General features: G+C 41.4%; 1 protein-coding gene across 4 annotated transcripts in view; it reads right to left on the bottom strand.

Annotated features, from left to right (window-relative positions):
• Positions 1 to 13,201, bottom strand: part of THSD7B (thrombospondin type 1 domain containing 7B) — a 300,207-nt gene that overhangs the window by 113,908 nt on the left and 173,098 nt on the right. For all 4 annotated transcript variants that reach the window (XM_077181738.1, XM_054636437.2, XM_077181740.1 and 1 more), the window contains exons 12-13: positions 12,023 to 12,155; positions 10,922 to 11,025 (exon numbers count right to left, since the gene is read on the bottom strand). In XM_077181738.1, the coding sequence (XP_077037853.1) occupies positions 10,922 to 11,025; positions 12,023 to 12,155 (237 nt within the window). The remainder of the gene's footprint in view (positions 1 to 10,921; positions 11,026 to 12,022; positions 12,156 to 13,201) is intronic.

Below are 13,201 nucleotides of genomic sequence, written 5' to 3'. Positions count from 1 at the left end.
TTATTGAAAGAAACTTTACTCAATAATTTCCATTAAGAAGTGCTTTCTAAGTAGTGCAGAAAAAGGGAAAATGCAAACTGAGACTTTTATCGTGTTCCTCTGAAGGAAATTCCCCAGACAGGTCAAACCTCGGGAGTCTGACAATGAACAATATATGCTATAAATCAAACTCTGCATTCCTTTCAACATCCCTATTTTCCTTTCACCAACAGTTGGGTTTGTTTGTTGATTTGTTTTTCTGTTTGCTGGTTTGGGTTTTTGTTCAGGGTTTTTTGGAGGGGAGGTTGTTTACTTGTTTGGGTTTGTTGTTTTGTTTTTTTCCCAGGAGGTAAGAGGGGGAAGTCAAAACAATTGACAGAGTCTTTGAATGTTTCATTGATTTAAACAGGATCAACATTTCAACCCAGTATTGTCTATATCTCAAATTAAACCCCTTTGGTTCTACCATACTGTAAGAATTAACAACTGGTCTTCATTCCTCCAATTAGTGGCTCTGGAATGTCTCACAAGCTGATAAGCCACTTGACTGAGACCATTGTGGACAAGAAAGAAATTATTTGGCTAAAAACTGTGAAAGCAACATCTCTAGTGTTTTCCTGACAGCTAGTAGTATAAAAGCTTTTTAATAAACTTGCTTATTTTTGGTAATGCTTCAAGCTTTTCTATTCAAAACGTCTATTTGAAAAAAAGTTCTCCTTAAGGCCATTTTCAAGAGAACCTGGATCTTATCCTGCTCAGTTCAGATGAATTTTTAACAATTTCCCTATGAACCACAGAGGCTTTGGCATGAATTGTCTTTGGAGTTGTAAACAGCACAACTGTGACATACAGGAAATTAAAATTTTATAAAAGCAAAAGTAGATCTAAATCAGTACTGAATGAGCCTGCCTCCACATGGAGAGGTGAACAAGAGGGATGTGAAAGTGTTATATAAAACAGCAAACAAAAAGGGAGACCAATCAGGACACAAATGCCTCAAGAACAAAAGATGATTCAATTAAATTGAAAATCATCAAGAAATTGCAATAGTTTGCTCACTGCAGGATTACCCCATTGAACTGAGGTATGCCAGACACACACAGGGGCCAAAAACCAGCAACAAAAATGAGCTCATTTAAAATATTAAGGATTAGAAACCTTCATGTTTCAGGCTCTAAGTGAAGAAAACAGTTTTAGGATGAAATGGCTTCTGTATTTCTGATAAAGAGCACACAGAAGACTCTGTGAACAGGTCTGTTTACAACCCACCCATGGCCACAGAAGAGATTGCTGTTCTAGTCTGTAACATCCTCTGCACAAGCCATGACGTGTCACCACCCAGGCCTACTGCTCACAGAATACTAATTTCCCAGGATTTTTGTGCAAAGTCTGAATCAACTGCTCATAACTAGGATTTTAAATCACTGGAAGCTAGTGGTAAAAACAAGCCATAATTGAGAGGGCCTGCCTCCAGTTTGAGGGAGAGATTGCTCTTCATTATGTCTCTCATTATGCCTTTCATCCTCCTGAGTAAGTCTCGGCACAGTTTGGATCTCCTTGGACCTCTTTCATCTACTATACTCTGTTTAATGACAATCCATCATTTAAAAAAGGACCCCAAAAACGACTTTTGCCAACCAACGATAGTTGCTTAGATCATACAGACTCCACACTAGATAAAAGAAATCTTGGGAGGACCAAAGAGAGCTGAACTTAATCAGAGGGATGAAAGACAAAATGAAAATCTATCTACCCTTACATTTAAAAAAGGAGTTTCCTTCAGATAAGACAATCTCAACTCTCTCCCTCTGTGCCTGTTAAATATGGTGTGAGCCCTGTCAGATCCTGTGGGACTTTTATGACTGAGATGCTCCAGCAATTCCTGTAAATTGTACACATTTGTATGGTGCTGTCTGAGGTGACTGGGCCACTTCCTATTGATCTAAAACCCTTTTTCCCCCCTTCTTCCCTCCTTCCTCCTAATCAAGGCAGAAATACACAGCCTGGCAAGCTTTGATGTCCTTCTCCTTTACTTCTCATTATTTTGATCTTTTAACAATCCCTCTATATAACATGCCCTTAGTGTACATTTTCAGGGTTCGTGCCTTCTGGCTTCAAAAGACTGTTCTACTTGATTAAGGCTTTTATTCCTTTCCCCCAGAAAACAAATGCTCTGTGTGGCACTAAGAGGCTGATATTTGTTTTGTTTTTCAGATATATAGTTAAGCTAGAGAGCCTGCTCATTCCCTTCTGCAGAGTAGAATATACTGTCCTGGTTTTGAAGGAAATCAAATACATGTAATTTATCTGATGCAGTCTTCATCATCTTTATTTTACGGAAAGTCTACAGATCATTGAGTTGCCTTTGGATAAAATGCTGCACTGTAGATTGCTGTCAGGACAAATTCTCTAAGAGTCTCCTCAATTTTTATGTTGCTGGCATAAGGCTACAGTGACAGAAATGACTCAGAGTCTCTCCTGCTATTAGTTCACGTCTATAAAGTAATGTCTTGCCAATTCTCCCCCTGCCTATGAAATACTCTTAGAGCAGCTGTACCTGAGGTGCAAGCTGGGCAGACCCAGGCTGAAATATAGTTTTAAGTGTCCTCTGATGCCTGCTGACATCCCCCATTAAAAACAGGAGGGCAGTCCACCATCACTCTTCTGTGAATAACCTGTCACTGGCAAACCAGTATCAATCTTTCTTCCCCTTGTCCTATCAACTCACACCCAAAGAAAGAAAAATTGATCTAGGAGAACATATTACCTGGAAGATCAGTGGGATGTAATACAATATGAGGACAAATTTCCATGTCCCACTGCAGTGCCCAGCTGCAGATTCCAGCCATGAACATTAGCATAGACACCTCTGCCACAGCACCAGGTTTTAAGAAATTGGCCCAGGCTGATTTCTATGAAAACAGGTGATTTTATTTCTCATAACTTAAACTACAGGAATATCAAAGGCAGCCAAAATGCTCAGAGAGATTGGTCCACTATACCTCACATAGCCTCATCTGTACCCTCACCTCCCCTCCCCTCCTGCTCCCAGCCAATTCTAATGCTACAAAACTGAAATTAATCCCATGGAAAATCTCTCTGGGAGAGGATATCTTCCTCATTCCACTGGTGCAGGAAAGGCTAAGAATGCATACATATAGGCATGCATGATATTAGTATGGCATTTTGTCTTCTACTCAATTTTTCCTTGTTTCCTCTTTTGTGAAACACTGACACACATTTCTGCATGAAGCAAATCTATTATCAAATCTACAGTTAAAAACAGATCAAAGCTTATATGTAAACTGACAGAAATCTGACACAAGCAATCTGGACTCGTGTAATCCCACATCCATACTGTAGTGATCATTCTCTCCATCTCCTGTGTGCAGATATACACACTTCACTGAGAATGAAGATTAGTTTTAAATGCAAAACCAAGGGTAAAGTTTCATTAAGCTCAAGAGATTTTAATTTGTTCAGTGCTATTCACCAGAGGTAGACTCCTAAATACTTAATTTCTTTCTGTTAATGAAATTTGGATATTTCAAAAAAAAAGGTTTCTAATCTATTCTGAATCTATTGGCAAACCAGGAATTGGAATTACTCAAGAGAAAGTTCTGGTGTTTTTACCTGACCTCAACTGTTTGTCATTACTTATAGTGGCAGAAGGTGTTATGGAACAAAAATAAAAGGGAGGATTGCCTATAAAATAGATTCTGTTTTATGCAACAGAAGAATAAATTTCAGGAACTTGGAGATGGAGGTACAAAGGAAAATGTAAGCAAAACATAATTTTATGATGGGTGTTTTTTCACCACAGGATAATGCCAGATATAAGTCTGAATTCCAGACTTTCCTCTACAGTACTGCTGCCCACCTTTCTACAGTGCAAGTGCTGCATTTTTCTTTAACGAAAATTTCACTTTTCTGATTTCAGAGCATGCTCAAATTTACCCAACACGTATTTCTGGTCTGCCCTTCAAAGTACTCACAATTTGCAGCTACCCAGATGTGTTACAGATGTGCTCTCTAGTTCATCATCCACACTGTTAGTGACAGCACTGATGGCAGCCCAGGGTGCGTGTGCCCCGTGGGAAGCTGTCAGGATCTGATCAGAAGCCATCTGAAACAGCCTTCCTGACTGACAGCAAATAGCTGATAACAGAGCTTGGATTGGGTTTTTTCAACAAGCTCACAACCACCTCACCCTGCATTTCTCTAGGTCATACTTTGGTAGTGCACATGGGAGGGTTTCATGTGGGACTGGACTCAATGTCTTCCTGAAGTTAAGGAATATTATCTGTGCTGCCTTTCCCTTACCTTATTGCCTGACCTCCAGCCCACTGCCTTGTCAAGGAAAGAAATCAAACTACCAAAAAACAAGAACAGTGAATCAATTCTGGTTTGGTTGTTACTTACCCCCCTGCTACTCTCCATGTGTTTTAAAGCTAAAAATTGCATTATCAACAAGAAGAGGAAAATAATGCAACACATCTTCGTGAATTTGCGATATGATGTAATTATATCTGTAAAGTGTTGGTGAAGCCCTGGGCAGGCATGGCTGATAAAGAGACCAAGATACTTCATTCTGGAAAGGCAATCTCCTTCCTGAGCCTCAGTGCCATCCTAGACAAACTCTGCTTCACGTTCTTTTCAAATCTATCACAAACAAGACTCAGCTCCTGACTGGTAACTAATTTTCCCCTCAATTATTTGCTCCCAATGCCACCAGCTGCCAGGCAGGTGTCTTCCAGACCAGGACTCTGGCTGGGACCACTCAAGTTCAGCTCTGTTTGTGTCCCTGTAACACCTGTTACACCCTAGACCAGAACCACCAGGAAAAACAGTGACCAACAAATGAACACCCAGCATCCCTCAGAATAAGGCTCAAGGTGCCATTGTCCTACCTGCCCTACCTGCTCCCTAATACTGGAGGGAGCTGCTGATGACAGGTAAGCTGCTGTCAGCTGGACAGATTGACACAGGACTGCACCAAGAGTCCTGCTCAAAAACATCACCAGCAAATTGAAGCAGTTGAGTCTCTGCCACATTTACTGTCATAATTGGATTCCTTATAAACTTCAGGTTATCACATTGCCTTCAGCCTGTAAATTGTCACAAGATTCTAATATGTACCTCCTGAAATTGGTAATTCTGTGCAAAAGCATTCTGCAACTCAAATCACATTTATGTGTTCATTTAGCTAATCAGCAGTTATATTAACTATCTACAAAACAGAAAATAAGAACTGTTGGGTGACTTATCTTATGAACAAAAAAAATAGTAACACTGATGCTTTTTTGATGGCATATCTCATTATAAAGAGGCTACCATAAAATAATTGCAGGAGAAACAACAAGAGTATATATGGCTATTATACTGAGTTACTGGTGGATAATACATGAGATAATACAGCTAAAGGATGCCCGTTTGAAATATTTCTGTAGATACAATCTTAACAGGCTATATCTAAACTCATCCTTTCATCTTGCTTAATATGATGCATTAACTTGGTCACTATTAGCCTTGTGATCATAGTACTGCCTAAGTTTTATATAAGACTTCACTGGAACTATCAGTGTATTTAGACACACTCAGGAAACTTAGACAGCAGATTGTTCCCATTTTTTTCTTATGATTATTTTCTCTTGGTCTGAATCAGCCTAAAACCAGTCTGGTCTGCAATGTCCCTACAGCTATCAGAAAGCTCCAGAGCAAGAGCCAGAAATCTGCAATGAAGGAGACAGGAATCTTAAATTGCCCAAGTCTGGTGCTGCCTGCATCCCACGTTTTCACTGTCAATTCATACATCAACTTTTCAACTGTAACAGATTATATTTAACACTAACCATCTTAGCAAAATCCATGTGGTGTGAATTTACAACCCAGCTAAAGCAGGAAAGGAAATACATCCTGTGTGGTCTGACAGTAGAGCAACCACAGGAAATACACCCCAGAGATGCTCAATGGGGCTGTCCAGGATTGATCCACCCTGTGACCTCTGGTGAGACAGGGAGAGTTCTGTTCTCCAAAGCTAAGGAATAGCTTCTTATTACTGCATTGGTGAGTCTGCATTGTTGTTTTCCTGTACATAAATCAATAAACGATCTCTAAAAATATTTCCTGCTCTGTGTCACAGCATTTCTGTATTCTTGAGATGGGGAGCTACAGCTTTGAGAAGGACTTACTGTCTTATTAACAGGGGGGAAATATGGTGAAACACTCCAAATGAATCAAAGCAAAGTGGCAGAAGCAGGAGAAATAAGACATGGCATTTCCCATTGCTGCAGCTTCTCCTTGCTTTTGGAAAGTAACTCGTTTTTTCATAATCATGTTGTCAGTGTATTTCCAGGACCAGTTTTTAAAGCAGAGTCTCATTAGACCCGCTCTTTAATACGTGTCTGTTTACATCACCAATGGTGTTTGAAGCAACCTTCAAAGACACTTGCTTAAAACAGGCTTTCCATCCACTAATTAAACCTGAACAATCCCTTGTAATGAGCAACACATTTTTTCCAAAAACTGTGTGTGTCCCAGGTAGCTCTTCATGTCAGCACTGAAACGAGAGGTCATTCCTGAAGGATCCTCCATCACAAATATCCAAAACAAGGGAAGTCACCAAACAGCACCTGAAGAAGAAGCAATTCTCATGAAACCATGGAATGGTCTGAACTGGAAACCATCCAGCTCATCTCATTTCACCCCTGCCATGGGCAAGGACACCTTCCACTATCCCAGGGTTGATCCCTGAACACTTCAGAGAAGGAGGCATCCACAGCTTCTCTGGGCATCCTATGTCAGGGCCTACCTGACCACTCTCGAAGGTAAGAATTTCTTCCAACTCTACTTTTTGTCAGTTTAAAGCCATTCCCCCTTGCCCTATCACTCCACACCCTCTCCAGCTCTCTTGAAGCCCCTTCAGGGCACTGTAAGGGGCTCCAACATCTCCCTGGAGCCTTCTCCAGGCTGAACAACCTCAGCTCTCAGCCTGCCTTCATAGCAGAGATTCTTGAGTCTTCTCAGCATCTCTGTGATTTCCCCTGGACCTTTCCACATCCTTCTCATGTCAAGGACCCCAGAGCTGGATGCAGAGCTCCAAGTGGGGTCTCAGAGTGGGGCAGAGGGGCAGAATCTCCTCCCTCATCTGCTGCCCACATTGCTTTGGATGCAGCCCAGGACAAAGTTGGGTGTTCTGGGTTTCAGGTGCACATTGCCATCTCTGAGCTTCTCATCAACCAACACTCCCAAGTCCTTCTTCCCAGGGCTGTTCTCAATCCATGCTTCACCCAGCCTGTATTTCTGCTTGGGATTGCCCTCACCCCTGTGTGGGACCTTTTCTCACAATCTTGACACCTCCTAGTAAATTAGTCCCTGGTGGAGGCAAATGACAGCTGCACAGCAACACAAAAGCTTGCAGAGCTCCTCATTTACTGATAGTAATGTTGTCTTATGTAACTGTCAAGCAACATCCTCACCCTGTTTTATTTGAGTGCCCTGTCTTGGGGGCTTTTTGCCAATCATGCCTCAACTAAGTTTAAATAACAACTATATTTATTAGTTTTAAAGGCTACCTTTCTCTTTCCTATGGCACTGCTTGCTGAATAACTTAGTCCATTGAAGCTGACATAAAAAATGAAAGGCTATTGTAATTAGTGTAATATCTTTCCAAGATAAAACCATAAAAAACTGCAGCTTCAGACAGCTGTCATCTCCTTGGCTATTCTGCTTATTATTCACAGACAAACTCTGATATCTTCTGCATATTATGCAGTACGTTTACATGCAATTTCAGTGAAAAAGCTCATGGAACAGGATCTCTAAGTACCTATCTCAGAATCTAGCCAAGAGAAAGAACAGAGCTTGAAAGTCATTTCAAACCTCATTTTCCATCAGTACAATCATTGTCCTAAATAGGTACACATAAACACACACTTTTTTTTCCTTTAGAAATAATTTATATGAATTTCATGTTCTTATATAATTGGCTAGATGTGACAGTCACTGAAAACTAAAATCCTCTTTTTTTTACGACAGGGTATGGAGAGAAAAAAAAAATCTAAAACATGGATGCTCCAAGGAACTGTGAGACTGATTATCTTCAGAAGTAAAAGGGTAATTGCTGTCACACAGCAAAAAAGGAACCAGCCAAATTCATATGAATACTCTTTGGAGAAGCACTTACTGGCTAAAGATGCTGTACTTTATGTAATGCAATTACTGTGTGGAGTGGTGGTGATATCTCGAATGCAAGCTCATTCACAGGATGCCTGAATATTGCAGGAAGGCAGCAACTATCTCTTACACCTGGGATTCTTCTAGTCATGGCCCAGATTCCCCTGAAAACACCCACAGACTCACAGTATCATACAAGGTAATTTAGGACAGAAGGGGCCTCTGAGGATCCAGTGCCTGCTCTAAGCAGGGTCAATCTCCAAGTTAGAAAGGCCTGCTCAAGACCTTTTTTTGTTGACTGTTCAGTATCTCCAAGCTGTCTACAGTCTCTCTGGGCAACTTGGGAGTTTCTCTCACTCCAGCCTGTAACTTGTCTTCTGTTAATTCACTGTGCATCTCTGGGAAGTGTGGTTCCATCTCATATGTGAACTCCACACTAGACACTCTTCCAGGCTGAATAAACCCAAATCCCCAGCCTCACCTCACATGGTAATTCACAAATATGTCCAAAACCCCCTTCCAGTGAAGAATGACAGGATCAGAAGTCCTCCAGTACTGAGGTTTACAAGCTGAAGAGCCCCTGCAAGGCATGTAAGCAAACATCTCCCCTGCCTAAAGGGCTGCCCCCTGAAAACACAGAGCACCTCTGCACACTCCTGAGGAGCTCAAGTACCAGCAAGGAGAGGTATTAACAAAACCTTTATGAAAGTTTCCCTTACTAAACTTCCACAGGTAAGATACAGAACTGCTGAAAACCCAGCAGCTTCTTTTCCAGACACAGTATGGTCAGAGTTAGCAGCTGGGTTTCAGCTGCCTTCTCTGTGGCCATCACTCCTCCTGTTCATACAAAATATCTTTAAAAATCTTCTTCCATGGGTTTCATCTGAGATCTCCTTTTTCTGAGACCCCACTCAGCTTCAATAATACCCAGCAGAGTGGTTCTATCACTACATGTAATTATGAAAACTGAAGCTGTTACAAAAGCCACAGTTAATTACAAAAAAGTGAATGTGGCACTGAAACTATTTTTGCTTAATCTCAGCCAGGTAGGTTTTTCACAATTACCCTAGAACAGAACATAGCCTAGGAAATTACTGGAGGGCTCTCCACACAGTAAAAGTAAGCGTGATACTCTTCTATTATACTTCTGTCAGAGTAAGATTAACACAAAGTTCATGCACCTACTAGAACATCAAGATTACCATCCCTTCACAGAGGCTGAACAATACAATTTACAGATTTGAAAACCTTGTGGAAAGGCTTGTGGTCAAAACCTAGTTAAAGATATTTACTCCTTTGAGTGTTAGTTTAAAACACATTTCTTCTTTCAGATACATCCCACATACTGTCAGGGCTTTTCTTTCTTTTCCTTTGTTTCCAAATTATATAAGAAATTCATTTCATCTTTAAAGAATAGCTTCTACCTTTGTGAAGGAGTAAATTATTATGTCAAGTTTCCTCAGTTAGCATACCTGTATAGCAATTTTTTTTTCAATAAAAATAATCTTTTGTTAAAGGTTTCATTGTATTTCCCAGGAGACTGATAACAACCACATCTCCAGCCATCTGCAGGCACCACTACAGACTGATGCATACTCTGAACATTCTTCTCAACACTTCTGTTCAGACAATGGGACCACTAATTTCTAAGTGCTTAATTATGCCAAGGGCAGGAGCCCAAAGCCTTTACCCATGCTGAACTTCTTCAACAGTCTTAATGAAAATCAGGCCTCAGGCAAACCATTAGTAAAATTCAAAATTATGAGGAAATTATCTTTTCCATTTTTAGCACAAAGAATGGATTACTTCATAAAGGCCTATAGATAATTCATTTAAAGCTCACACACTTCAGCTTTAGGCAGAAAAGCAGGTTAGGATATTTGAACATCAAGTGTAGATCTCCTCCTATACTCCAAGCTATTGTGTTAGTGGTACTTTAATGCCCAGAACAGCAGAACAACTCTATAATGGAAGCAGTTCCCAACACTTTATTTCATAAATGTCCTAGGTTGTGACTATATGATGCTTTTTTCCCCAATAATCTTGTTCTGTTTACGATGAATAATAAGTTTTGCACCTTTAACACTTGTTCCAGAGAGTGAAGGGGGGAGAGAAGAAGCTGCAGTTTGTTTTCAGGCACTGCACTCACTCCTCCACATTCCTGCTCCTGGACTGTGTTGTCTGCGGATGGACAGACAGCGGGACAGAGCTCACCTTTGCTGTTAGTTAGTTTAGCTAGCTGAAGCAAAGAAGTTCCACGGACTGTGGGTTTTTTTTCCCTTTTCTTTGGACCTGTTTAAACCTGCTCTGGACTGAACACCCAGCAGAGCACCAGCAGCTCCACCTGTGGCCACCGGGCCGGGCCTGGGCTGCGGCATTTCCAGCACCAGAGGGACTGATCAGAGCCTGAGTGAGCTGAACTGCAGCCCAGGGAGGGGACTTTCTCAGTTTGTCACCTCTTTTAGAGCAGCAAGGGGTTTTATTGATTAATACTGCTTAGGTTTTGTTGTTTAATAACAGTTTTTTCCACTTTTCTCCAAAGAATTAGAGTAGAAAAGAAGTATTTTTCTCCCAGACTGGTTGGGGGGAGGGTCCAATTTAATCTGCTTTCCTAGAAAAGCCCCTCTAAGAATTCTCTCCCAAATTTGCCCTGAATCAGAACAGCAAAGTACTTCAGTTAGTTTCTAAATTACCTACTGCAAAAGAGCAAAGAGTTAAATGCCAAGTGCAGCACCTCTAGCTCTGGGGGCAGGATGGAGACTCTTACCCCTGGACTGCAGGCCGTGCCCGCACGCCTCGCTCTGCCCCGGCGGGCCCTGGCGCACCGAGGCTGGCACCAGCACACAGGGGCTCCAGCGGTGGCTCTTCCACCTGCAGCAGAACAGCCAACAATGAAGCGCTTCAAACTGGAAAACAGGGAACAAATCTCAGCACAAACTCCAGTTACCAATCATTTGGAGTCACAAAGCTGTAATTACTCCTGACACAAGCACAGGGAGCTGGATTTCAGATGCCAGGTTCACCCTCTAGGAAGTCACATCCTTGTCCAACAACGTTCCCCTCTCTCATCTTGCAGGGCATGTTTCAAAGTTAGGTAAGATACACAGTAAATAGCTCCAGTCTCCAGTGGGCTTTGGCACCAGGCTCTCCTCCTGCTCTCATACAGCTGATGTTGTTCCCAGTCTGCTTTCCATGCTCACAGGTGGGTGAGCCATGGGAAGCAGCTTTCCATGGCATCAGGCAGAGCAGAGCATTGTGTCTCCTGCCTGGCACTCCCTTCAGCTCCACATTCTGCTCCAGGACCATCTTCCATGGGATGTGCAGGCTGGAGATTCATATGCAAAGATATAATGCTTTTCTATTTACTAATATTGCACAACAGATGGGCCACAGAATCTTAATGAAGAGCAGTGAGTAACTGCTCTATAGTATTATTTGTCTAATCAGAACTTTTTAAGTGTGTACTATTCACTGGAGTGAGAGTACCAGGGGAAAAGACAAGAGTTTCTGCAATAACCATGCAATTATGATTCAGGCACTCTAGAGCTTGTGGTCCCAAAATAGCTTACATTGATTTTTAGATACAATGAGGGGGGAGTTCCCAGTAACAGCTTCCTTACACACATCAGACCCTGAGGTTACTATTTCTAGGAGCTATGTCTGTTGGTGCTTGTTCTGATGATTCCAGATCTACTGAAATATCCAGCTTGAGCTCTACTTTTACACATTTTGCAAGGTACACCATTTGTTTTAAACTCTGCACTTTCCAAAATTGTGTTATTTTCTGGTGAAAATTGTGCAGGACAAGAGTCATTTCTGGAGAAGGGGACACCCACTAGAGACAGATTTCCAAGCTAACAGTTTTTACCTATACACTGGACAGATGGGAACATCTTCACATTCTCTTTCCTCATACAAGGTGTCTGGACATGGCTGTCCCCCATTGGCAGAATCCTGAAGGATAATCCTGTACCGGGACTGCTTAACTGCAGTGGCATTGCCTGTAAAGCAAAAAAAAAAAGTTGTCTTTCAGACACAGCTGTCATCCCAAGTTAATGATTTAGCTGCCTTGGTTAGAAACATGCTCTGTATTTCATTTATATTGTGAAACTATGAGCACTCTAACATTTGTCCCTTTAAAATTACCAGTAGTTCAGCAGGACAGCAGCTGGAAGGATGATAAATCAACAGCCTAAGAAATGCATCAAAAAACATCTGTTTATCAGAACACCAAATCAAGTAAGACAATAAATAAATAAGAAAATAAACACCTTAACTGGAAAAAGAATAAAAGCCAAAGAAACAAACTGTCATAAAGGAAGGTTTTGTTTCTAAGAACACATTCTGGGGGTCTCAGGCTGCTACCAGTAACCCATCTTTATGGCTCTAGAAATCAGAGATGATAACTTCCTGATGGGAAAACCATTGCAACCAACAGAGGCTAACTCCCTACTTAACCTGAGTTGATGCAAGACCAATCCATCTAGGAACACAGTTCACAAAATCCATGCACAGAATGCAGCAGGAAAGACAAGAACAAGATTTATCTATTTGTCTCTACAGCTAAAGCAAACACAATCCTTGGCTGTGTAAGTGGTAAGAGCAAACTGAGAGCTGGTTTAACCACTGCATATGGCATTTTCTGGGTACTGTACTCACACTTCAAAAACAGGTGCTAGAAAAGTAAAAAGGGATCTCAGGAGAACTCCTTAATGGATGCTACAGACCATGTAAAAAGCTTTAAATAATGGACTTCATCAAATATGTCTGAAAGAGGAAAGCATAGTGGGCCAATAAGCCCACTATGACTATCATTTTTCCAGCTCAGAATAAGAGCAAAGCTGCAGCAGCAAAATTACAATATAGTAGAATAGAAGGAAAACTTAGAAGTCACACCATGAACACAAAGCACAAGCACAGATCCAAGAAAAATGTTGACTTTAAAAATACCAAGTCATACAAGCTTGCACTGGCACATGTGCCACCCCTGTGAGATCACTGCAAAGGGACACTGGACTGGCAGGAGGCTGCTCAGCACAGCTGCTGC

The sequence above is a fragment of the Agelaius phoeniceus genome, chromosome 7, assembly GCF_051311805.1.
Source record: "Agelaius phoeniceus isolate bAgePho1 chromosome 7, bAgePho1.hap1, whole genome shotgun sequence".
In the NCBI taxonomy this organism is placed as follows: domain Eukaryota; kingdom Metazoa; phylum Chordata; class Aves; order Passeriformes; family Icteridae; genus Agelaius; species Agelaius phoeniceus.
The sequence above is the reverse complement of the archived record's forward strand: the minus strand, read 5'-3'. Positions and strand labels throughout refer to the sequence as shown.